The sequence below is a fragment of the Neodothiora populina genome (genome assembly GCF_041146345.1).
Source record: "Neodothiora populina strain CPC 39397 chromosome Unknown canker_contig_11, whole genome shotgun sequence".
Taxonomy (NCBI): domain Eukaryota; kingdom Fungi; phylum Ascomycota; class Dothideomycetes; order Dothideales; family Dothioraceae; genus Neodothiora; species Neodothiora populina.
The window spans coordinates 964,057-986,013 of record NW_027191410.1 but is presented as its reverse complement, the minus strand read 5'-3'; the positions used below and the strand labels follow the sequence as shown (position 1 = coordinate 986,013).

The following is a 21,957-nucleotide window of genomic DNA, read 5'->3' as shown; positions in this document are numbered from 1 at the left end:
TCGATTTGTTACCACCACCCTTGCACTACTATTCAAAATGGTCAGCTCCAAGACCACCGCCCTCTCGGTGGCAGTCACTCTGTTGTCTGCCTCCGGTGTCGATGCCTTCTGGCGTATGCCATGTCGTTCGCGTACCGGCCTTGGTCGTCTCGACCCCATTATGGATCCTGGCGAGGTCTCTGACCACACCCACGCCATCCACGGTGGCAGCAGTATGTGACCCCTCCTCGTCGTGAAACCATTTGTTCGAGCACTGACAACCCGAAAAGACTTCGGAATGTCTTCCACCTCTTCTGACCTGATGGCATCAAACTGCACATCTTGCGAGGTTACTCAAGACAAGTCTGCCTACTGGACTCCTTCTCTCCACTTCATATACCCCAACGGAAGCAGTGTCATCGTCCCTCAAGTCGGTGGTATGCTCGCATACTACCTTCTCTACTCCGACACCAGTGACCCTGATGGCAAGATCACTGCTTTCCCCGAAGGTTTCCAGATGATTTCTGGTGACAAGCGTCTTCGTGACTTCAAGTGGCCCGTTCCCGACCCTCCCAAGAGTGACTGGAGCGGTGACCAGGCAAGCCAGAAGGCCCTCCAGCAGAAGGCCTTGGGCTTCAACTGTATGAACTACGCCGCCGCTGCAGAGCCTTCTCTGTACCGCCACTTCTTGCCCGACAAGAGCTATCTCGACGCCAACTGCCTTGACGGTGTTCGTTTCGAGCTCATGTTTCCCAGCTGCTGGAACGGAAAGGACCTCGACTCCGACGACCACCGTTCGCACGTTGCGTTCCCCAGCCAGGTCATGACTGGCGAGTGTCCTGAAGGATTCAAGACCAAGCTCCCTTCCCTCTTCTACGAGACCATTTGGAACACCCATGCTTTCGCTGGTGTTGATGGTCAATTTTCCCTCTCTCACGGTGACCCAACTGGTAAGTGAATCCAGAGCATTGTCAAGTTGTTGAGACCAGGTGACTGACATTGTCCAGGATATGGATACCACGGTGATTTCATCACTGGATGGGAGTCTGTGGATTTCCTCCAGAACGCAGTCGATACCTGCACCAACGCCTCTGGCGAAATCGAGGACTGTCCCCTCTTCAACATTCAGGATGACAGCACGGCTGCACAATGCACCTTCGAAATGCCCGAGGTTCTTGCCGATGAGGACTGCGAAGGGCCCCTTGACGATGGTCTTCCCGTTTCCGTTCCTATTCAAGCCGGTCCCGGTTACGCCACCATCTACCCTGTTGTCCTTCCTGGCGGCAAGACTCTGGGTCTTGGTAGCGGCGGTTCTTCTTCGACTGGTGGTGCTGCACCCTCCAGCTCTTCGGCTGCAGTATCTCTGTCCGCATCCGCAGTCATCTCTGCCGTCGTGCCCACTCTGACTTACTCTGCCGCAACTGCCTCTATCACCGACAAGTACGGTGGCGGTATCCTTGTTGCCAACACTGTTTCAAGCTACCCTCCTTCCTCCGCCAGTGTGTCCTCTGGATCACAAGTCACCGTCGCCGCCTCCGTTGCAGATGCCGACGGTAGCTCTGACGACATTGTCGCCACTTCGACCATGACCCAGGATGGCCAAGTTATCGAGATGTACATTGAGGAGGTTGATGTTACTGTCATCGCAGAAGTCACCGCTACTGCAACCGCAACCGAGACTGCTAACGCCAAGGCTCGCCGCCACCTCGACCACCACCAGCAGCACCGCCGTCTCCGACACAACGGTGCCCACCACTGATGGAAAGAACAAGCATGCGGGCGATATGCAGCGGACTTTGAGTGACGGTTGCATCTAACGAGGCGTTGCATTGAGATTCCCCCCATTACAAATTAGTTATTGAGTTGTTGTTTTTTATTTTGCGTTTCATTTTCCACAAACCCGCAGTGTATCTTCATTTCAAATGGCCTCGCAGCCATCATGCGACAGGCTGCGGTCGAGCTAGCGTTGACGACACGATACCGCGGGCCGGACCTGCAGTTCTGTAGAAAAAGATTTCAAGAGAAAAGAGGGAAAATCCCCCATTTTGGTGTATTATTTTTTTGTCTGCTTGTTTGCAAGATCCTTTCGAAGATGGAATCCCGTGTAGACGTGTGCGTTTTTCCAAACCTTTTATGTCTGTTTGCGTATATGTTGTTTGGATTTTATCCGATTTTTTCAAGTTTTTATTTCTTCTTCTTGGTGTTTTTAAGATAACTGAGGAAACAAAAAGGGCAAAGAGGGAAACGGAGGAAAACAGATACAGATACGAAAGAAATGGGCACGTGTCTGGAGAAGGGAAGCGGATATGGTACATAGGTAGCTCTAGCTCTCTCTTTAACTCTAGCTTTTTTCTCTGATCGAAATACAGAACTCGAAAACCATAAGTTACCTATCATGACTCACCTTTTGCTCCCAACGATTAAGACTTCGATCAAGTAATGTGAAGAGTAGGTAATACAGCGTGTGTATTGTCGACCGAATGAAGAAGCTACGCTACCATCATTAAATATGAATGACGTCGAGCGCAAGAGATCCAGATGGGGTGAGAGGTAATGAATGGTAGAGAACAACGACGTGTGCGCGTCAAAGGACAGTATGTCGTCGACCGAGTGTATGACAGAACGAGTGAATAAATGAGTGGGCGAAGGCATACCTAGACTTCCCGTTCGGCACGGTACCTTGGTCGCTACTGCTTCGTACCTGATCTTTGCATCTGACCTTATCCCCACCACACTCATCGACCCCACAATCGATTGCGGGCACGTACCTGTCTACCGCAGGTCTACAAAACTTTCTAAGTGCCCTGATCGTCTTGCAAGTCCATGTACATGCATTTCCTGAGGGGCTTGAGGTGAGGTCTGGCCATACAGTACCTTACTGTGAGGTAGGTACCTTAGGTAGGGATAATTGTAAGCACGAGTGTGTTGCGCACTACATGCCCTTCTCATTAACCAGGAAGGTACAGTGGCTTCGTTGCGCCCATTCTACAACAGGATATCTTTCTGGGTGTCATTTCGTATTCCGGATCCATCTTCATTTCACGGACGGAGCTTGATGTGTGCGCATGCAATAGTGACAACGCTTTACTAGGTAAGATTCGATATTGTTTTTTTATATTTGCATGTGTTTATATATTCAGGGTATAATGAGGAATATGGGAGATCATCTAGCTTATTGTACCAACCAGATTTGCGGGTGGTGTACTGTGTATACACGTATGCCGAGGGTGTCCTCTTAAGTGATTCAAAGGACAGAGGAGAGCCTTGAACGTCTCTAGCGGTCGGGTGTCGAGTCGTGTCTATGCGAGCTCTATTTCGAAGGACCGCTCGCCATTGGTATCCAACTGTTGTCGACATCCCATTTACCTGCTTTGGTGTAATCTGCCACATGGTTGCCGTCCATGTAGGCGAACCTGAAGTACTCTGGCAGATCCGCATCCTTGGGGGCGCCGGGGTCTCTGTGCCTGTTCCACGTCCATTCTCTCTGGCCATCATGCCAGAGGTCGCCATCCCAGTCGCGGTAGCCGCGAAAGCGCTCGACGTCGTTCACCAGAATAGAGATGCCGTCGTAGACATTGCCGTGCTTGTCTTCTGGCGGGAATGGGCCGAGCGTGAAAGTGATGTTGTGCTGGCCGATGATTGGTGCTGGTACGTGCGGTAGGAGGGTACCCTGCTGTGCATCACCGAGAAGCTCAGCAGGGGTCTGCAAGATACTATCGAAACCCCATCTCGCGATTCCGTTGATGAAAAGACCAACGAGCAGACCCTGGTAAAGGAGTGAAGGGCGATTCTGGAAAGCGGTTCCAGGAAGGAGTAAAATGGCAAGAATATAATGATGGATTCGCACGTTCATCCTTGGTATGGCAACCATAGCCAGAATGCCCAGAACAAAGATGCCGTAAACGACGAGGTAGCGTGGCATGCGCCCCTCGACGCGGAAGGCGTACGCTTGACCGAGTGCAATGAAGAATATGGACAGTACGACCGTGATCAAAGCAGGAATAGCACCTGGCTGGGCCTTGATGTCGTGGGGCGTCAGCCGCTGTATGGGGATGCGGTCAAAGGTGTAGTTGTTCAAGGCACCGACCCATGCCGCCCCGAGCCAAAGTACCGTCTTCTCGACCTGTGCGGTCAACCCAGACAACTGATAGATGACGCAATAGCGGTAAATGATGGCCATCACGAACGCTGCAGGAAGGAAACGGCCAAGTGCGGTGGAAATCAAGGAATAGTAGTTGGTCATGTTGGGCGGATCGGAAGCCAAGCCGGTCTGGAAGAAAAGACCCACGAAGACAGACCAGAAAAAGACAGCAGGGGAGGTGGTGAAGAGAGAAAGGATCGAGGTGAAAAAGACAGAGATAACAAGCAAAGGCCAGCGAAGATCTTTACACTGCGCTTGAGTGCCCGGCTTGAAGGAGAAGGATTGCGGAAAGTACGAGTCGAACTCGACACTTTCGATATCATTGTGCTTCGAGTTGGGAAAGTAGTGCTGATCCCCGACCAGCTCCACAACACCACAACCTCCTTGCTCGCTCTTGATGAAACCGGAATGAATCGCAGCGGCGCAGATGAAAGAGTCTCCACGGTAGTGATTGGAAAGAGTGTTGTCGTCATTGTCATCATTCTCCTTCGGTGGACCACCAACCACGAGAGGCTTGTAAACGACCTCTTGGTCGCCAACAGCGTGAGGATTTAAAGCCTGAACCTTGATGCAACCAGCGGGGCAACGGAACGGGAAAGATGCGTTGGCGAATGGGCGGCACTGATCACCGTTAATGCCACAGTCATTACCGCGACCCCAAAAGGATGCAGTGCAACCAAGTCGTACGGGAGAGCCATAGCCCTTGACATCGGAAGCGAAGGAGGATCTGTGCAGCATAAGGGAGAAGCTAAGGATCCAGAGGAAGTACCAGAATATGAGCAGCCAGAAGCGCTGCATGCGTTTGGGCGCATAACGATCTAATAGCCGAATTGGAGTGTGTTGAACGGCAGGAAATATTGGACGGATCTTGTATATCCTGGGAGGTTGGGGACCTTTAACCCAAGTGACGATTGCGCTTGAGGTCGTCTTGACCCGTTCCGGAAGGAGGCGGGCCATGCTGGCCAAGATAGTATGCTGCTTCGGCTGCTCGACATTGAACTGGATTGATTGGGACGAAGCAGAGGGTGGCGGTAGCTGTTCAATTGAGTCTGGTGGAAGTAGAGTATCCTGGTCCGAGGCGTCTTCGTCGTCGTGGTATCGTTCAGGCTCATCCGTAGAGCCGTCATGTCCTCGCGACATGGTTGAGTATGCGGTAGGTGATGGGGGTATCCGAAAGTATTAGGTGAGTGATTGGAGACTTCCTTGCTCTTGAGGTTCTTAAGGGCACAGTATCATGATCTCACCCTCAGGATATTAAAGTGACAAGAAAAGGTGCGGTGTATCCGAGCAGCCGAGTGATGGTTAAGAAATACACACTATAAGTATACGGCAAATCTCACTGATGAGTCTGGCGCAAAGCACACAACCTACTCCGGTGGTCCCTAACAGAACATGCAAGATATGAGGACTTGTCAAAGATCGTACGAGTGATGGATCAAAGTTATAGTCTTCAAGTATAACATGCGCAGGTACACGATATGGCGTGTCGGCTTGGCGGCATGAGGCGGAAATACATTGAATCGGCGTTTAGACGGGTGTACCGGCATCGCGGAAGAACTGCACTTGCAAAGTAGGACGTTCCAGTAATAGATACTGGTTCGAATCATGGACACGCCTTCGAGCATAATTGGGTGAAGTCATAGACACCATAGGGAATGCGAGGTATGTACTCCCACCGTCTATCTGTACTTGCACAACACAGCAAAGGATCATCGCAACATAAGGTACTTGTAATTATCTACCTATCCTATTGCAAGGTGCAAGTACCTAAGGTAGGCAGCACTGATTCATCGTCGCACCCTTGCCTTATCAGAAGGAGCGTCTAAGCTCTTTCCTGATTGGTAATCGCCGTTATCACCGCCAATACTGCATGTCGACTGGTCATCCACAGCGTGTGTGAACCGCTATCTGCGATTACTAAACTCCTCAAAGGCGTGCCTAATTCATTATAGCTTTCGACTAGCTATATCCCGCTCTTATACCTTTATACTACTCGTCTTGTTCTGTAGGCTCTGATTCTGACCCAGAATGTTTGATCCTGCCTCGAGTCATAGAATATCATCTAACAAAGCAACAACGGTGGCAAACATGTCTCAATCACCAGAAGTGGACTCCCGGCCACCGCCAATGGACCTCTCGCATCATTTATCTCGGGTCACTAAGAAGAGAGGTGCGAGTTCAATGAAGGCCTTTTACAAGTACTTTATGATCCCGGGGATTGGCCAGCTGGCTGGTGGTCTGCCCAACCAGTACTATTTCCCATTCGACACCCTGGAGGCCAAGGTTGCCTTGCCTGACCGCTGGGAGGGTACTCCTAACGATCCTATCGACCCACCACTAGCAAAGAAGAATGTTCAATCCACCAGTAGTCCCTTGAACCAGCCTCAATCGTCCCTCCGGGTGCCACATACTTCGCAGGTCCCCAATCCACTCAAGAAGATTGACCTGGCTTCTGCTCTGCAATACGGCCAGGCTCAGGGCTACCCCCTCTCTACTATTTCATCCGACAATTCACCCGGGAAAATCTCCATCCCAATTGTCCATACAATGGAGGCCCGGAAGTAATACTCACATGCGGCAGCACTGATGGCTTCGCCAAGACCCTCCTGGCGTTTACCAATGAGTGGAGCGAAGAGAAAGACTGGATCCGCGATCGTGAAGGAGTTCTTTGTGAGGAGTTTTGTTATACCAACGCAATTCAGGGCGCTGTACCTCGAGGCTTGACCATCAACCCTGTGAAAATTGATGACGAGGGCATGCTTGCCGAAGGCCCTGGTGGCTTAAGGGATGTACTTGAGAACTGGGACTACAAGAAGGGCCGCAGGCCACATTTGATGTACACTGTAACGTACGTCTATAACAAGAATCCTCATGTTCACCGTCCTATGCGTTGCTGACTTTCTGCCCTATACAGCATGGGTCAAAACCCCACCTCCGGCGTTTTGTCTCTTCAGCGTCGCCGAGAAATTTACGCCTTGTGCTCGAAGTATGACGTGATCATCTGCGAAGACGATCCCTACTGGTATCTCCAATTTCCTTCTTCCACTTCTCGCCTTGGAAAGCCCGAGCCCCGCAGTCTGAAGCCGTCGTCCTGGAAGTCATCTGGATATGATTTCCTCGACTCGCTTGTACCGTCTTTCGTCAACATTGACACTGATGGCCGTGTTGTTCGTCTCGATACTTTCTCCAAGACGGTGGCTCCTGGATGCCGTCTTGGCTGGATCACCGCTCAACCTGCGCTGATTGAACGTATCCTCCGCATCACTGAGACAAGTACGCAACAACCGTCTGGCTTTGTACAGAGCATGATAGCAGAGCTCCTCATGGGTCCGGCTTCTGCTGATCAAGATCCTGGCAAAGGACCGTCGAAGAACGGACAAGGCTGGAGCATGAATGGCTGGGTACGTTGGCTCGAAGGCCTGAGAGGAAACTACGAGCGTCGCATGAACATCATGTCTACCATCCTCAACAATGGCAAGGAACTCGTCAAGAGCGGCCGTAGGTCCTCTTTGACCGACGCTCTAGCCAACGCATCTCTCGACACTGATGACGACGAGTGGGCTGTTGTGGAAAAGACAGCCATGTACTCATTCGATTGGCCAATCGGCGGAATGTTCATCTGGATCAAGTTCCATTTCGAGACTCACCCTCTGGCCTCAAAGATACCCGGTGCCAAGCTCAGTCGCGCACTCTGGATCTTCTGCACCACCAAGCCTTACCTGGTCCTTGTCTCGCCAGGCACAATTTTCTCCCCTAACGAGGAGATCGCGGAGAAGGAAGGCTACAAGTACTTCCGTCTCTGTTTCGCCGCCTGCGACGACGACCAGGTCAAGCCCATCAGCGAGAGATATGTCGATGGCATCAATGCTTTCTGGAGGATCAAGAGCGTGAGCAAGATCGAAGAGTTGCTCAAGGAAGACGAGCAGGCTCTTGAACAAAAGGCTGGACAGTTGGACCTTACCTCGCTCTGCAGTTTGAGCGGTCCCTGTTAGGCGACCAATAAATACCTGACAATCTTAGTCTGTACGGTGATTTCTGGGAAGGGCTAAATTTGGCACTGTGATCATTGTGGGCTACCTTTTCTCCTACAAGTTTGATACATACGAGATACACAGCTTTATGAGATGCATGAAACTACCATCCAATTAGTACCGAGTCTCACCGTGTGTGCAGTGGCGTGTCTGCGTTCCATCATTTTGTGCGTACACGGTATATCCACCCCTTCCAGCAATATGCTCGAGAACAAATTAGGATATGAGAGAGCAAGCCACGTGCGAGATGTTGAGCCAAATATTCGTGCATACAAGCCTCTTCCCAAATTACTGCAATTGACACAATGTGTGTGTCTGTGTGTGCACGCTGGATAATCAAAATTGACCACGTCCAGACTTCCAATTTCCCACTCAGAAAAGGATCAACACGACTCAGGGTATTCTCTCGATCTCGTCGGTGGCCTTGAGTGTGTTTCTGGCCAAATCGTCCCCTCCCGCAGCTGCCAACTCCATCCAATGTCTCGCAATGGCCATGGCCACCGGGTCGTACTTGTCGTGATCATCCTGCCTCTGCTGTCCATCCCCACCGCCACCGCCGTATACGCTTCCCCTTCTGCCTCCTTTGATTGAGTACGATGCCGCTGCGCTCTCAAACACATCGCCAGCCTTTGTCAACGGCGCCACTGCTCGTTTGGTAGTCTCGGGGTGCGTCAAATATAGAGTGGCCAGCTCACGTTGAGCTACCGGGTCGCCTTCGTTGGCGGCTATCATGTACATTTGAGCTGCGTCACTCATGTCATACTGGATGATGCCCTCGGCCGCTGCGGCAGAGCCCGGTCGGCTCATTGTGAACGTCGCAGAGTCACGCTCTGCTTGCGCCGCAGATGCTACTGAAGAGTGTCCTCGTGTGAGGGTATGATGGGCGACTACCGCGTCCGCCGTTTCGATCATTGAGCGGAGGATGTCTTGTTTGATGCTCATGGCTGCGATGGTAGCATTCCAGAAAGCTTGGCCTTCCTCAGTCTCATCGGTCACCGTGCTCGATACAAGGACTGCGATGTATTGCAGATCGCGAAACAATGTCTTTGGCCTGATAGAGCCGTCGAGGAAGATTCGACGAAAGTTGACGACATCGTTGTTGCTCGGCGTACTTGAGGCATCATGTTGATCACTGAGAACGCTGCTGGATCGTCGTCGGGTGCTCGTTCCATCTCGCTTGTGCTCTTCGCTATGTGACCATCCAGCCTGGGTATTGTCGCTCTCGACGACAATTCGAGACACCTCCTGGACTTGATACAGCGCTCTCAACTTATCACGAGGGTTAGGAGAAACCGACATGGTTTTCAAAAGATGCTGAAAAGTCTTTCGCGGGCTCCAATTCACGTTGGTCTGATTGGCAACTGAAGGCGTTTCAGTGTTCGGTTCCGCAGGAGGCTCCGTGGCGATATGGGTTTCGTCCTCGAAGGGTAAGCTGGACAATGTTTTCGCGAACCTTCCATCAAACAGTTCCCACATGGCAATGTCTGTCTCGCTGCCCGCGTGGAACAAGTGACCCATCTCGCTTAGAATAAGCCCTGAAATATTGCACCGTAGCTCGTCCAGGAAATCTCGCTGATGTTGACGACCCTTGAGACTTGTTGTGGAGGAACGATCACTCAATGTCCGTGTGTCAATATGTGATGGAAGGCTTGTGACGCTGGACGAAGCCTGATCGAAGGAGCTAAATGATGAGTAGATCGTGTCAGACGTGCTGTTAGAGAAAGTTGGACTACAGCTTCCTGAACAGTTCGATCTCTTCTGTGAGAGCATCGAGAAGCCTGTCTCTATTCCCAGCCAGTCTGGACAGTTGCTGGAAGCAATATTACCCGAGCCTGAGTGACTCGACGGCACTCGTAGTGATGGTAAATGATGTTCAAGAGACCCATAGGCTCCTCGTAGGCGTTCGCGTGCGCTACTGGGAGAAAGAGGATGTCTGGGTAGATCTCGCGATGATCGAGCAGCAGGCTGACAGTCCATGAATAGATCGCTCGACCATAGCAGAGGATGCTCCATGACGCTGTCACCGATGATGCTCTTAACGCACTTTTTTACCTCGCGACAGAATCTGTGCAGCCTTTCTTCGCCCTTGCATATGTTCTCTATGCCATGCTCCTGCAACCAAGTCGAGGTGAGGATCACTTGCTTGTCGCTGAGCTTGTTGGGACCGCCGTGAGCCGGGGGTGCGGCAAGGAGTTCTAGTATAGCAGACTCTGATTTGGGAGCAAGACCTGCTCCAGGTTGCAGCCGAGTGGCGCGATGGCGAAGATGCGGCTGCATGCTCGGATTTGCGGATTTGACAGGAAGTCCCATGGTTCTAAGGGCGGAACTCACTCCTAGAAGAGTCTCGTATTGGCCGGCGAAACGGACACTGCTTATGTACCACATCTTCTCACGGAGCCTCATCATAGTCTCATGTAATATGCTGACATTAGATGCTTGTTGGTCTTCATCAACTCTGAAGTTGTCAGCTTGTTCATCTAAAGATTTTGTCCTTGCACAATCAAGGTCGATGAATCGTCGTGCAGACTGGGCTAGGCGAATCATGTACGAGCTCAATTCTTTTCCATGGGTGTTTGCGCCGAGACCCGCTTGGATCCATCGATATGCTCGGCGGAACAAGTAAGCTTTACTGTAGAGACACTTCCTTTCCAGACCTGAGGCACTTGCAGCAATGGCGTTTGACAACGTTATGGTAACGTTCTGATAGTCGTCGTAGATGCTTTCGTCATTGAAGCGCCGAAGATCCCCAGAAACGTATCCCGATTGTGGCGTGCGGACGTGAGTTTCCAGTATGGATTCTACCGCATCCTTGACGTAGTCCGGAATAGCATCATTAGTAGATAGATTAATAGTAGCGGCCTGCCTAGAGAGATGTGAAATTGTGTCCTCGTCGCTTGAGGAAGACCTGACTTTGAGGAGCATGCTACACCATATCTCCGAGAAGGGATCCTCATAGGCCATCGTAGCTGCTGGGTGGTACACTTCAATTATCTCACTGCACACATATCTCATGTCAGTGATGATTGACGGCCCGCCCATACAATGATCAGAAGCCTCCTGGTTGTCGAATTGTTGAGTGTTTACCACAGATTGACTAAGGGGATCGCAGATTGATCCTGGCGCTCTGATATATTCTGCTTTTGGATCCGCCTTGCAGTTCAGAGCACTAATGTTGGATTGCGAGGAGCCAGAGATTGACGAATCTGAAAAGAGAGAAGTTGAGCGTTGTTCAATAGTAATGGGCATACGTATCTTGCTCTCATCCAGAGGAAAAAGAGCGCTGGATAAGGTCAACAAGTCCGAAGGACATAGTGTCACGAGCTTTGTAGGTGTGTGCAGCGAGAGTTCATCAGTGAATGCAGCATCGGCGGAGTCCAGTGGTCGGAACATAGAGATGATGTCTTGCATTTGACGAGCCATGCTGTCTTCCACCGAAGTATGGTTGTGCCTTAAACGTTAGTGTCTTCCAGGTATGGAACACGTAGACATACCATGGATATGCCACATCGTAAGCAAGACCTTGCAAACGAAGCGCTAATTCGTCTAGAATCCTCCTTCGGGCAGCAGTGGAAACATGACTTGAAAGCAACAAACCGAAGCTCTAGGAAACATTAGCATACAATGACAGACAGTATATAATCTCTCCTTACCTCTGGGTTTCTGATCAAGTTGGTCAAGTAGGAGGAAAAGAGCCAGCGCGTTGCGAGGAAAGTTGGTGCTGCCTGGCAACGGTCCGGAAAATCACGAAGTCGACTGACGATAGCTTGTCCAAGTTTCAACGTTGTGCCAGGTATGAGATCTGTATCTGCAGTGTTCCTAAGCAGTTCGAGTAAGCTGATTATGCATTGATTAAAGAAGGCATCACAAGACTCCGCATCATCAACATCTTGCCCCTGTTTGGTCTGAAAACGCGTCCCGAACGACCGCTTATCCGGCCGTTTGAGGATGAACGAGCCATCTTTGAGCACTTCCAGGAGCCAGGTTTCCAGCGGATGCATGCCGGGGAACGTTGGAGATGTTGGCCATGCATTCAGGACTGCGACGACAAATTTCTCGGCGCCAGGGACGCGATCCGAGAGCAAAGCACTACATACTATGGCCCAGTAATCCGCAGAATCCGCGCAGATAGAGTCCGCAGATTCTGGACCAGCGATATGAAGAAGTAGAGCCAGGGGATCATGTCTCCCGAGATCCAGCACGAGGTCTTTGAGTCCAGCCGTCGAAGCCCGCCTAGATTGGCCAGACTTGGTATCCTCATGACCTCCTAGCAGAGATGGCTCGCCCGGAATATGGCAACCCAGAAAAGCATCGAAACCTTTTGTGGACAGACACGAGAGTAGATGGAACAAGAATCGAGGATCCGAGGCGGTTCTGCGAAGGAAATGTAGCGACGCATCACGAGCGCCCCGGGATAGACCGTGGAAAAATCCGGCATCATTGTCTATATCACGATCGTACCCGAATCGCGACGGGATGTCCAGGCTACCATTTTCGTTACAAGCAGAATCAAGGTCAAGTATGGTCTGAAAAATAGACGCAAACGCTCTTTGATCCTCGGAGCGCAAAGCCTTCGATAACGCTTCTAGTAATCGTCCTCTGGTCTGGATCATCCGGCTGCGTACTGTCCATGAGGTCCTTGTAACTTGGAGACGCCATTCAGACTGACGTCGTCTCCGTTTGTGGTACTTTTGAATTCGACGCAAGTGGGCCACTTCTGCTAATATATCCAGAGGCATGTCCGACTCTGAGGATTCAGTTATTCCGAGGCTTTGAATTCGGCTTGCTGTTACCGCTCCAGTTGATCTGGGTATGTGAGTCCAGCTGCCTTACTCGCGAGCTATGGTGATCAGTAAGCTGTTCAAGCTGGTCTGCTCGCAAGTGCTCTGAGCAGTTCTTTATGCATTTATGTAGACGTTCTAGATTTTCCCGTTTCGCCTCGAGGTAGAAACCGTGCTACCTGAATTTGGATCAGCGAAACACCACATCTTTGCTGCAAGTTCTGTCATGTCCTTTCATGCTATGATCGAGGCAAAATGACACCAACCCATAGCATCTCGCCCGCACGCATAAGACATCAGGGGCGTAGAGTGACCATAAACATACAGCTGTTTTATGCCATTACTCAGGCAAATTTTAGGGGCTTAACAAATGCCTTACTTGAAATGAGCGACGTTGCGATAGCATAGATTCACTTGCAATCTTCTACTTCGAGCATTAGAAAGGAAGGAGTGAGAGGCGCATGATACGATTGAATATCAGGAAAGAGCTGGGGGAATTTGCGAAAGGCATCGAGGATTGGACGGAGTGCTGTAGATCCGTCGAAGTCACTAAGAGGTAAGACGCGGAGAGCAACTGCGCTTTTTGATCTCGTCGCAGGTAAGAGGGATGGTGATGCACTGCATCACGAGCCCATCACGACCATCCGGCCACGAATCTGCATGTAGCTCTAAGCCTATCAATTGGGTGCATCGCTTGGTTGTCTCGAGTAATCCGCTAGCGCCACTTTTGACATGCATGTCCATTCGCAGACAGCTAGCCGGAAGGCCATGCTACCGGCACGTCGTGCATGCCAGCACATTAGACTGCGCCATGTCGGGATCTTTGATTGGCACATTTTCAAATTCGAGAACCTGGCCCGATTCACACAGCAAAGGGAACACGTCGTTTTTGAACACGCGTGAATGTGTGGGGACGACAACGCGGCGTTCAAGCTTACCTTACCTTAAAGTATGTGACGATGAGTTTCTTGAGTGGACGCACGGTGCAGCTTGTCTAGCTGTGCTCTGCAGCACACAGGTAAGTCTCGTTGTACTGAAAGCAGCCTACCGTATTGTTGTATCGAAAATGGCGATTGCAACTATGACTAAGGTACGCCCTGTAGTTGGCCATGTACTAACGGTTGGCGACTTTCATCATAATAACCACAGATTGACTATATCCTACGAATAACATGTAAATCTGTGAATCTGCACGCTTCACTCTGTGGTCTCAGTCGATACCTGCACTACCAGTTTCCCCTGGAATCCGCCCGCTTTTAGTTTCTGGAAGGCCTGAGGCACCTCCCCAAGCTGATATACCCCACCTATCACAGGTTTAATTTGCCCATTACGCATCATCTGTCCGATATGAGTGTAATGAGCTGCATCTGCAGCGCACATCAAGAATTGGTATTTTCTTTGGCCACCACCAAAGCTGGCAGGCCATAGGAAGATCTTCATCATGTCGAAGACAACGCCCAAACCGGGTGTGGCACCAACAGCGACGACCTTTCCAGTAGGCTTGAGGTAGTGGTGCGCTTGCCAATAAAGAGCAGAGGAACCGACGTTGTCAACGATGAGATCGAATTGCGTGCCCTTGCGCTTGAGCATTTGTACGATGTCCTGAGTCTTATAGTCAATGACCTCGTCGGCCCCAATACTTTTACAAAGATCGGCATTAGCGCCAGAACAGGACGTGACAACATAGCAGCCAAGGGCTTTCGCAATCTGGATCCCAAAGGACCCAGTGCCACCGCTGCCTCCATTGATGAAAATCTTTGGTTGTTCACTGTCCATTTTTGTCAGATTTGGAACGATACATTGATAGGCAGTGAGTCCTGCTACACCGACGCAGCCAGCTTCCTTGAGATGAACATTTTCCGGGACGGGAACGACACCCTGAGAACCGACCACGGCATACTCCGCAAGTGCTCCGAACTGAGGCGGTTCCAATTTGCCAAATACGCGTTGCCCGGGCTTGAGATCGTTACGCCTTGTGTCAACAACAATACCGGAGAAGTCCATACTTGGGCTTGCAGGTTTCTTGATGGCGAAGCGCCCAACAAGAGGAAGTTCTGGCAGCTTGTAGTCTACTGGGTTCAGAGCAGACCATGCCACCTTCACAAGCGTTTGGTCTTTTCCAAGATATCTGGCACCTGTCGGCAATGCTGCATCATTGTTGATCGTGAGGTTATGCTCCAGCCCACCAGCTGCACTGGTCCACTGGCAAGCCCGCATTGACTCTGGGATCCCGACAGCCATGATGTCGATACAGATCTGACAAGGATGACTGGAAATTGAGTTGCGAGAGAGCCAATTGATTTCCTTCAGATCGAGGAAGGTGTTGTCCGAGCTACACGGTGATTACGATGAGATATCAACAATGATGCTATTTTAGAGTCTCTGGCGTAGAGCAAAGCCCAAGCAACAATAGAGATTTGTAAACTGCTCTTGTGGAAGGTAAGAGATCACTGGAATGTACTCTGTCGTCTCTGTCGTAGCTTCGAAGATGAGAAGTCCAAGATAACTGAATATACTTGGTTCACGATTTTGCCTCAATTTTACGATAAGGTAAGGTATGTATGAAGCAGACAAGGTATAGCAAGGTGAGTAAGGTAAGGTATCTCAAGGTAAGGTAAGGTACCTTAAGATAGGTACCTATGTTCTGTACTACCGTAGGTGACGTAGAGTATAAAGTGCCAAGAAAGTGTAAGCTGAGTGGTTCGGCGGACCAACCTCTCTAAATACACCCCTTGTATACAATCAGCTCAACCAAGCCATAAGTTTCGGACCATATACAAAAAGTGCAGAGAAGAACAGCCTCGAAATACAAGTAGTGAATAGAGTTCCTATCTAATCAAAGAAGCAGTACAGTATATATGCTAGATGTGAGATTCTTCTTCCAGTATGTCGCAAACCTCAACAATATTTTTGTTCAACCAGAGGATGATGCTGAGGGCTGGATCTTCTCGACCTTGATGATACGCCCGTTGTCCAGCGTGACCAGCCGATCAAATGCTTTCAAGGAATTTAACCTGTGGGCGATTGCGATCACTGTACAATCGTCGAAGTGCTCATGAATGAGCCGTGTGATCTTCTCTTCAGTCTCGGGGTCCACACTGCTAGTAGCCTCGTCGAGGACAAGAATCGATCTCTTTTGCAGCATGGCTCTGGCGACATTGATCAACTGCTGCTGACCGGCGGATAAAGAAGTCTGGTCCAATGGTGAATCAAGACCGCCTTCACGCTGTTGCAAATGCATCCGTAGCCCAACCTTTTCCAGAACAGAAACGATTTCTTGATCATTCTTAGCACACGAAGGATCAACATTGAAGCGAAGAGTTCCGGGAAGAATGACTGGCTCCTGTGAAACGACACTGATGTGTTCTCTCAGGGTTTGAGCGAAGACATGTCGGGTGTCTACGCCATCCAGAGTGACAGATCCTGACGACACATTGAGCATCCGGAAAAGAGTAAGCAGTACCGAACTCTTCCCACTGCCACTGCGGCCACAGATTCCCACCTTCTCACCTGGCTTTATATGAAGATCCAGGTCGACCAGGGCCGGGTCGTCGATGTCACCATAGGTAGCAGATACCCGATTGAAGCTGATTTGTCCAGATGGCCAATTCTGAGGTATTTGAGTAGGTTCGGTCACAACTTTGTCTTCTGATTCCACGGACTCTTCGAAATTCCTTACCCGAGCGACGGCCCCTAGTGACGTTTCCAGTGACGTCCATGCTTTGATCAAGTTCGTCAAGGTACCACTGAAGGTAAGAATACCGATCAGAGACACGCCAACAGCACCCGCACTTGTTCCATGTGAAACGTTCAGCGCGATGGCAAGTATGAGTACTGCTAGTCCGGCGACGATAAGCTCAAGCACCAATGCAAGCCAGACTTGGACACAGAGTAGCAGATAGAAAGGCTGTTGAGAAGTGTCCAGAAGTCCTTGACTCTTTTCTGCCGCTCGCTCTGTTAACCCGAATGCGCGGATGGTTGCCAGCCCATCGATAGACTCCATGAAATGCGTCTGTAAAGGCGCCTGCGCTTCTAGCTCCAGGAAACGGAGTTGCCTAGATGTTCTCAAATAGACATACTGTAATAAGAATAATGCTGTTAGTACCGCAGGAAGAACTGCGAGCAAGTAGATCGATGCAGAGACGATTAGAGCGGCTTCCATAATTGCTTGCAGAATAAACATCGCGGCCATGAAAGCACTGCCTGCGAGATTGGCGTCGACCATCAGCATGTCTTGACTGAATCTATTCACGATAGTGCCTGAATCGACCGAGGCAAAATATCTATATCGTGCATTGAACACCGCGTCGAGGAGACGACGATGCAAATTACGACTCAGAGCCGGGACAATGACGGAAGTGAACTGGAGCATCGCAAGTCCACCGAAGAGCGAGCTTCCAACCGCAAAGAAGAAATATAGTCCGATATATAACCCATTGCGGTTGCTTGTCTGGTCCGCAGCTTCGGCCCACAACTTCAACCAGAGGGATGGAAACCCCAGGCAAAAAGTGAAAATGCATGCCGGGATCACAAAGAGTAAGCCCCTGAGCAGGCCGATGTTTCTGGTGTAGTAGAAATACAAGCCGAAGTCGCCTGCTTTGCGCAAGCGATCTTGCTCGGCATCGCTAGGAACAGGCTCGCGACTGCTCGGTGTGTTGCTGGCCAGGTCCTCTTCCTCGTTGAGCTCGACCTCGAAGTCATTATGTCCCATCTCGACAGCTTCGAGCTGGCGACTGACTGATATTGGAGGCCCGCACGAGAGCATTCGTCCTTCGGGCCCCAAAAGGATGATCTGGTCAGCTGCTGTAGCAAATATCTTGTTGTGTGTTGCGAGCACTGCAGTCATGTTGAGCTGGCTGCATATTCCGTATGAACCGAAGACTCGATTGAAAACGGCCGACATCGTGGCTGCATCAAGTCCGCTTAGAACATTGTCAGCAACGATCACGTCGTTTCTTGCGTAAAGAGCGCGAGCGAGCGCCAATCGTTGTCTTTGCCCACCACTAAGTTGCACGCCTTTGCTACCTACTACCGTTTCATCCCCCAGTGGAAGCCGGTGTATATCCTTTGACAGGGCACACGCTTCCAAGATCTTCTTATACCATAGAACATCGAGATCGGTCCCAAGCGTGACAATATCTTGTATCGTAGTGTTTGGGAGCCAGGGTTCTTGGTCGCAGTATGAGCTGGTCTTGCTCAGCCGGGACATGCTTCCCACAGCAGGATGAAGCTCCCCAATCATAGATCGTAAAAGAGTGCTTTTGCCGCTGCCGACAGGACCATAGATGAGTGTAAGTGTGCCACGGCATATAGTGGCGTTCACATCTCGTAGAACGACTTGGCGAGAGTTGTACTCGAAAGCAGCATTTTGGAAGACGAATGCATCATCTTTGGGAGTCTGGGTAAGATCCTGAAGCTCCATATCAATTTCAAGGCGAGGAATGGATGATTGTACCTCCGTGTGATCCTTAGATTTTTCCAGAAGGAAGCTTTCGATGCGGTCGAGTAGAGCAGTCATGGAACCTAGCATTGGGATCGACTGCACGAGCCTTTCAACAGGAGAAGTGAGAAGGGCAACGATGGCGAGCGTAGTGAACGCCTGTTCCACATCGAGAAACCCATGGCCCTGGACGAGTACGGCCACTGTCAAGGTAGCTGGCGGTGCATATATGCCTGGTGCGTGCCCTATCACATCTTTTAGCAAAACACCGTTGCAATCTTTTTCAAGCTGGTAGTCACACACCGATTACGTTGCGCATAACCCCAAATCGAGTCATTGGTTTTGACAGTTCGGTCTCTCTCACGCGCAATTCGTGAATTTGGTCTCTGAGCTCACTTGCCCAGTCCATCATCTTCATGGCTTTAGGAAAAGCCAAAACTTTCGCAGTGAACGAGACTCGGTCCTGCGATGCAGAAACCCAGGCTTTTTGTAAAGGGGCCGCGGCACCACTGTTCAGAAAACCCCATGCGGAGGCTGCAGCCGAGAGGATGATGGGCACGACACAAACCCAGCCAACAAGGCGCGCCAGCAGGATCATTGCAACAACAATCTCGATGAATGAGCCTAGCATGCTATCAATCACATGCTCCATGTATGTTGTGATTCTTTCTGTGTCGTTGGTCATGAGGGTAAGCGACGCTTTATCGCCTTTATCCGAGCCTTGCAAGGTCTTCTCAAATATGCAACCTACTAGTATGCCTCTCGTCATGGTCTTGAGCCGATTGACCTGTACGGTGTACAGAGAATTGAAGACAGCCAGGCCACTATATATAAGTGCTGCCGCGGGGATGAGAAAGCTGTCGTAGCCCACGACCTGGTCCCGTGAACTGAGTACAGAGGTGACCCTGCTAATCAATAGGGGTTGGCAAAACTTGAAACCGATCAAGAGGATCCGGGGCAGCATTGTGAAAGCAATCTGGAGCTTCAATTGAAGCGCCAACGTCGTCCGGAGCGGATGCTTCTTCGGTTGTGTCCTTGCTATTAGATGTCAATGTCGGTACTTCCATAGCAAGGGACTAGTACACATACTTTGGGGCCACAGTTGTCTGAACTTCCTCGCCAATCTCGCTGACGAAAGGTCTGTATTTAGTGAATATAGATCACTGACGGAGAGTAGTTTTCGGAAGCCATGTATGAATAATGGATTAACCCACCACTGAAACGAACGACTAATGATGCTTCCTAAGGCTTCTGGAGAATAACGATCATATGGTGTTCGCAAGAACTTCCTTTTACTTTGGGCTTCTAACGTGAAAGCTAAGGCCTTGACTATCATGCAAGAGATGAATAGTGCAGCAATGCTTGTCGGCACTTCCCTGCTGAACAAAGTCCTGGCTTGCGGAATGTCAAGAAGCAATGTCAAGCCAAGGTATAGGCTAATGACGGAAGAAGGTTGCACACATCTTGTGTGTTCTGCATACGACAGCGCCAGCAAAGTCAATGCTGAAACAAATGACAGTACGGCAGATGCAATAGATACTTCGGTCCTGACGTGGGCTTCTATAGCCCAATTTATGAGAGAGGCAAGCTGAATGGCAGCCAGCAGTGTCAATATGATCTATATTATGATCAGTCACGACACTACAACGAGGATCAACATTCGATTGACCAGCTTGGACAACAGGCCTCGATGCCTTAGGATACGATTCGGCTTATGCCGAAGATTCCATGCTCGCAGGGGAGCTATGCATATGATCAAAGCTGAGGGACCAATACTGAAAATGCTTTGTTCGAATAATAGGGTGAAGTCAGCGTAGTTGCACCCTTGAATAACAGGGCCAAAGGTATTATCAGCAATTGCTGAGCAGAGTTCAGGCATCGTAGGATGTGTATTGCAAGAAGCAATATTGATAGAAAGCCCAGCTCAATGATGGAAATGGAGAGGGGAGCGTGTTTGCATAGGTACACTGATGGATACCTATATGTAGGAGAATTTACGGCCGTATTATGGTAAGTTATTTATAGCTGCCCATGACAAGGGATGAGATACGGGTGAACTGCCACCGTGACTGTGCGAGAGAGGATAAACTTACGGTCGTTGATAGGATGAACTTCCAATTTATGCGGGGTAGAGGCTCAACGCTATCTTACCTTACCTACCTCACAACTCCACGCTTTACCATACTCGGCAGCTCAAACTTGCAAGCCATCCTCGGTATTGAGATAAATGCTGGCTGTATTGTCGTCTTCGTGAACTCGCTGATATGCTCCCGCAACGGCAACAGCTAGAACATGTCCTGTATATCGACATGCTTCTCTTGAAACTGACTGCGCGTCTGCGCAAATCGTAACGGTGAATGGACGCTGCTATATTCTTCTGCTGCTGTTCATAGATCTTTCATCAGATCATTGACTGCGCGTGATGCGAAAGCTCTTCGCTGACTTTCCGGCATGGCGGCACTCGTCTCTGCTTTCGTCAGCGAATATGAAAGACAGAATAACAGAATTCGAAGCTTCTGACCTCTAATAGCGAGCAATTGACTCATCATATGTTCCATGTCCAGGATCTGAAATTCTTCGTCTCCATGAGCTTCGTCATCAATATCTGGGTCGAGGAGCGATGCTTTTAGGCCCCAGAGCTCTGAGTTGAATTGCGCTTTTTCTGTATCAATGTCACCAAGAGCATCGTCCTCGTCAGTGTCAGAGCTCTGTGGATTCCAGTCGTTGGCCTGAAGGGCCTCCTTAGCTCGTTCTATCCCTTGCAACTCTCCGAATTCATTTTTTCCTGTAGCATCGGCATGGATGTATTCGAAGCTGTGCTCCATGCATTCTTCTTCCAAGCTCTCCTTGTGCCCGGCCGTTCGTGAAGCATCTATAGCTAGACGTGTGCCGTCCCAGGCATAACCGCATGCATTCTCGATGACGTCCCCAATAGCTTCCATAGATGACTGCGCCGAGACTCCGAGTTTATCGTCGTGACCGGAAGGTCTTGAAAAACAGAATATCCAGGCGCCAACGGCTTCAATGACTTCTTTGGCTTCCGGCTTCATAAACTCGTTCTTCCATTGCTCGAGGTCGGAAACTTCGTCTATCCATATCGGCAAATTTGCGTTGTAATAATTGGTTTCGACGGACCACTCATGCGTAACTCCGGCGAGTGAGCCTGATGTGTCCGATGGTGGTAAAGAACCGGTCAGGTCTATTGGTCATGAGCCTCGAGTGCGAAGTGATGGGTGGGGCATCTGGACCTTTCAGTATGCGCGAAATATCGCACTCAGGCGTTCCGAGCACAAGAATTCGTCGGGGGTGTTTGATTTCCATTTTACAGAGACGATGATAAAGGTAGTCTCCAATCTTGAGGATGAGGTCCAGTATCTGACCTCAAAAGCTACAGTACAAGCAAACTGGGGAAGATGATGTCAATTTGTAACTTATGTTCATCTGCCGTCACGTGATTTTGTGAGATTAGTCGTGAGCATGCGCTTTTCAACATGGACGCAAAAATGCCACTTCTTGACGTCTTACTCTTTTTATGAGCGCTCTGATCAAGAGCCTTCGGGACACCGCTAAACGGGACGTGAAGCGCTT

The 21,957-nt window shown here is 50.2% G+C and overlaps 6 protein-coding genes across 6 annotated transcripts; 1 reads left to right on the top strand and 5 right to left on the bottom strand.

Annotated features, from left to right (window-relative positions):
- Positions 1-37: 37 nt before the first annotated feature.
- Positions 38-1,738, top strand: AAFC00_000645 (uncharacterized protein; the record flags this gene model as incomplete). The annotated part of the gene is made up of 3 exons (XM_069346463.1): positions 38-212; positions 270-929; positions 987-1,738. The coding sequence occupies 3 exons, from the start codon at positions 38-40 to the stop codon at positions 1,736-1,738; spliced, it is 1,587 nt and encodes a 528-aa protein (XP_069200500.1).
- A 1,551-nt stretch (positions 1,739-3,289) lies between these two features.
- AAFC00_000644 (uncharacterized protein) lies at positions 3,290-5,260 on the bottom strand (the record flags this gene model as incomplete). Its single annotated transcript, XM_069346451.1, has 1 exon — positions 3,290-5,260. The coding sequence occupies one exon, from the start codon at positions 5,258-5,260 to the stop codon at positions 3,290-3,292; it is 1,971 nt and encodes a 656-aa protein (XP_069200499.1).
- A 3,284-nt stretch (positions 5,261-8,544) lies between these two features.
- Positions 8,545-12,761, bottom strand: AAFC00_000643 (uncharacterized protein; the record flags this gene model as incomplete). The annotated part of the gene is made up of 3 exons (XM_069346442.1): positions 8,545-11,599; positions 11,643-11,752; positions 11,802-12,761. The coding sequence occupies 3 exons, from the start codon at positions 12,759-12,761 to the stop codon at positions 8,545-8,547; spliced, it is 4,125 nt and encodes a 1,374-aa protein (XP_069200498.1).
- Positions 12,762-14,126: 1,365 nt separating this feature from the next.
- On the bottom strand, positions 14,127-15,170 carry AAFC00_000642 (uncharacterized protein; the record flags this gene model as incomplete). Its single annotated transcript, XM_069346433.1, has 1 exon — positions 14,127-15,170. One exon carries the CDS (start codon positions 15,168-15,170, stop codon positions 14,127-14,129), a length of 1,044 nt encoding a protein of 347 aa, XP_069200497.1.
- Positions 15,171-15,843: 673 nt separating this feature from the next.
- On the bottom strand, positions 15,844-20,248 carry AAFC00_000641 (uncharacterized protein; the record flags this gene model as incomplete). Its single annotated transcript, XM_069346418.1, has 4 exons — positions 15,844-18,614; positions 18,673-19,407; positions 19,459-19,987; positions 20,039-20,248. 4 exons carry the CDS (start codon positions 20,246-20,248, stop codon positions 15,844-15,846), a joined length of 4,245 nt encoding a protein of 1,414 aa, XP_069200496.1.
- A 508-nt stretch (positions 20,249-20,756) lies between these two features.
- Positions 20,757-21,690, bottom strand: AAFC00_000640 (uncharacterized protein; the record flags this gene model as incomplete). Its single annotated transcript, XM_069346407.1, has 3 exons — positions 20,757-20,836; positions 20,891-21,568; positions 21,618-21,690. 3 exons carry the CDS (start codon positions 21,688-21,690, stop codon positions 20,757-20,759), a joined length of 831 nt encoding a protein of 276 aa, XP_069200495.1.
- Positions 21,691-21,957: the final 267 nt, after the last annotated feature.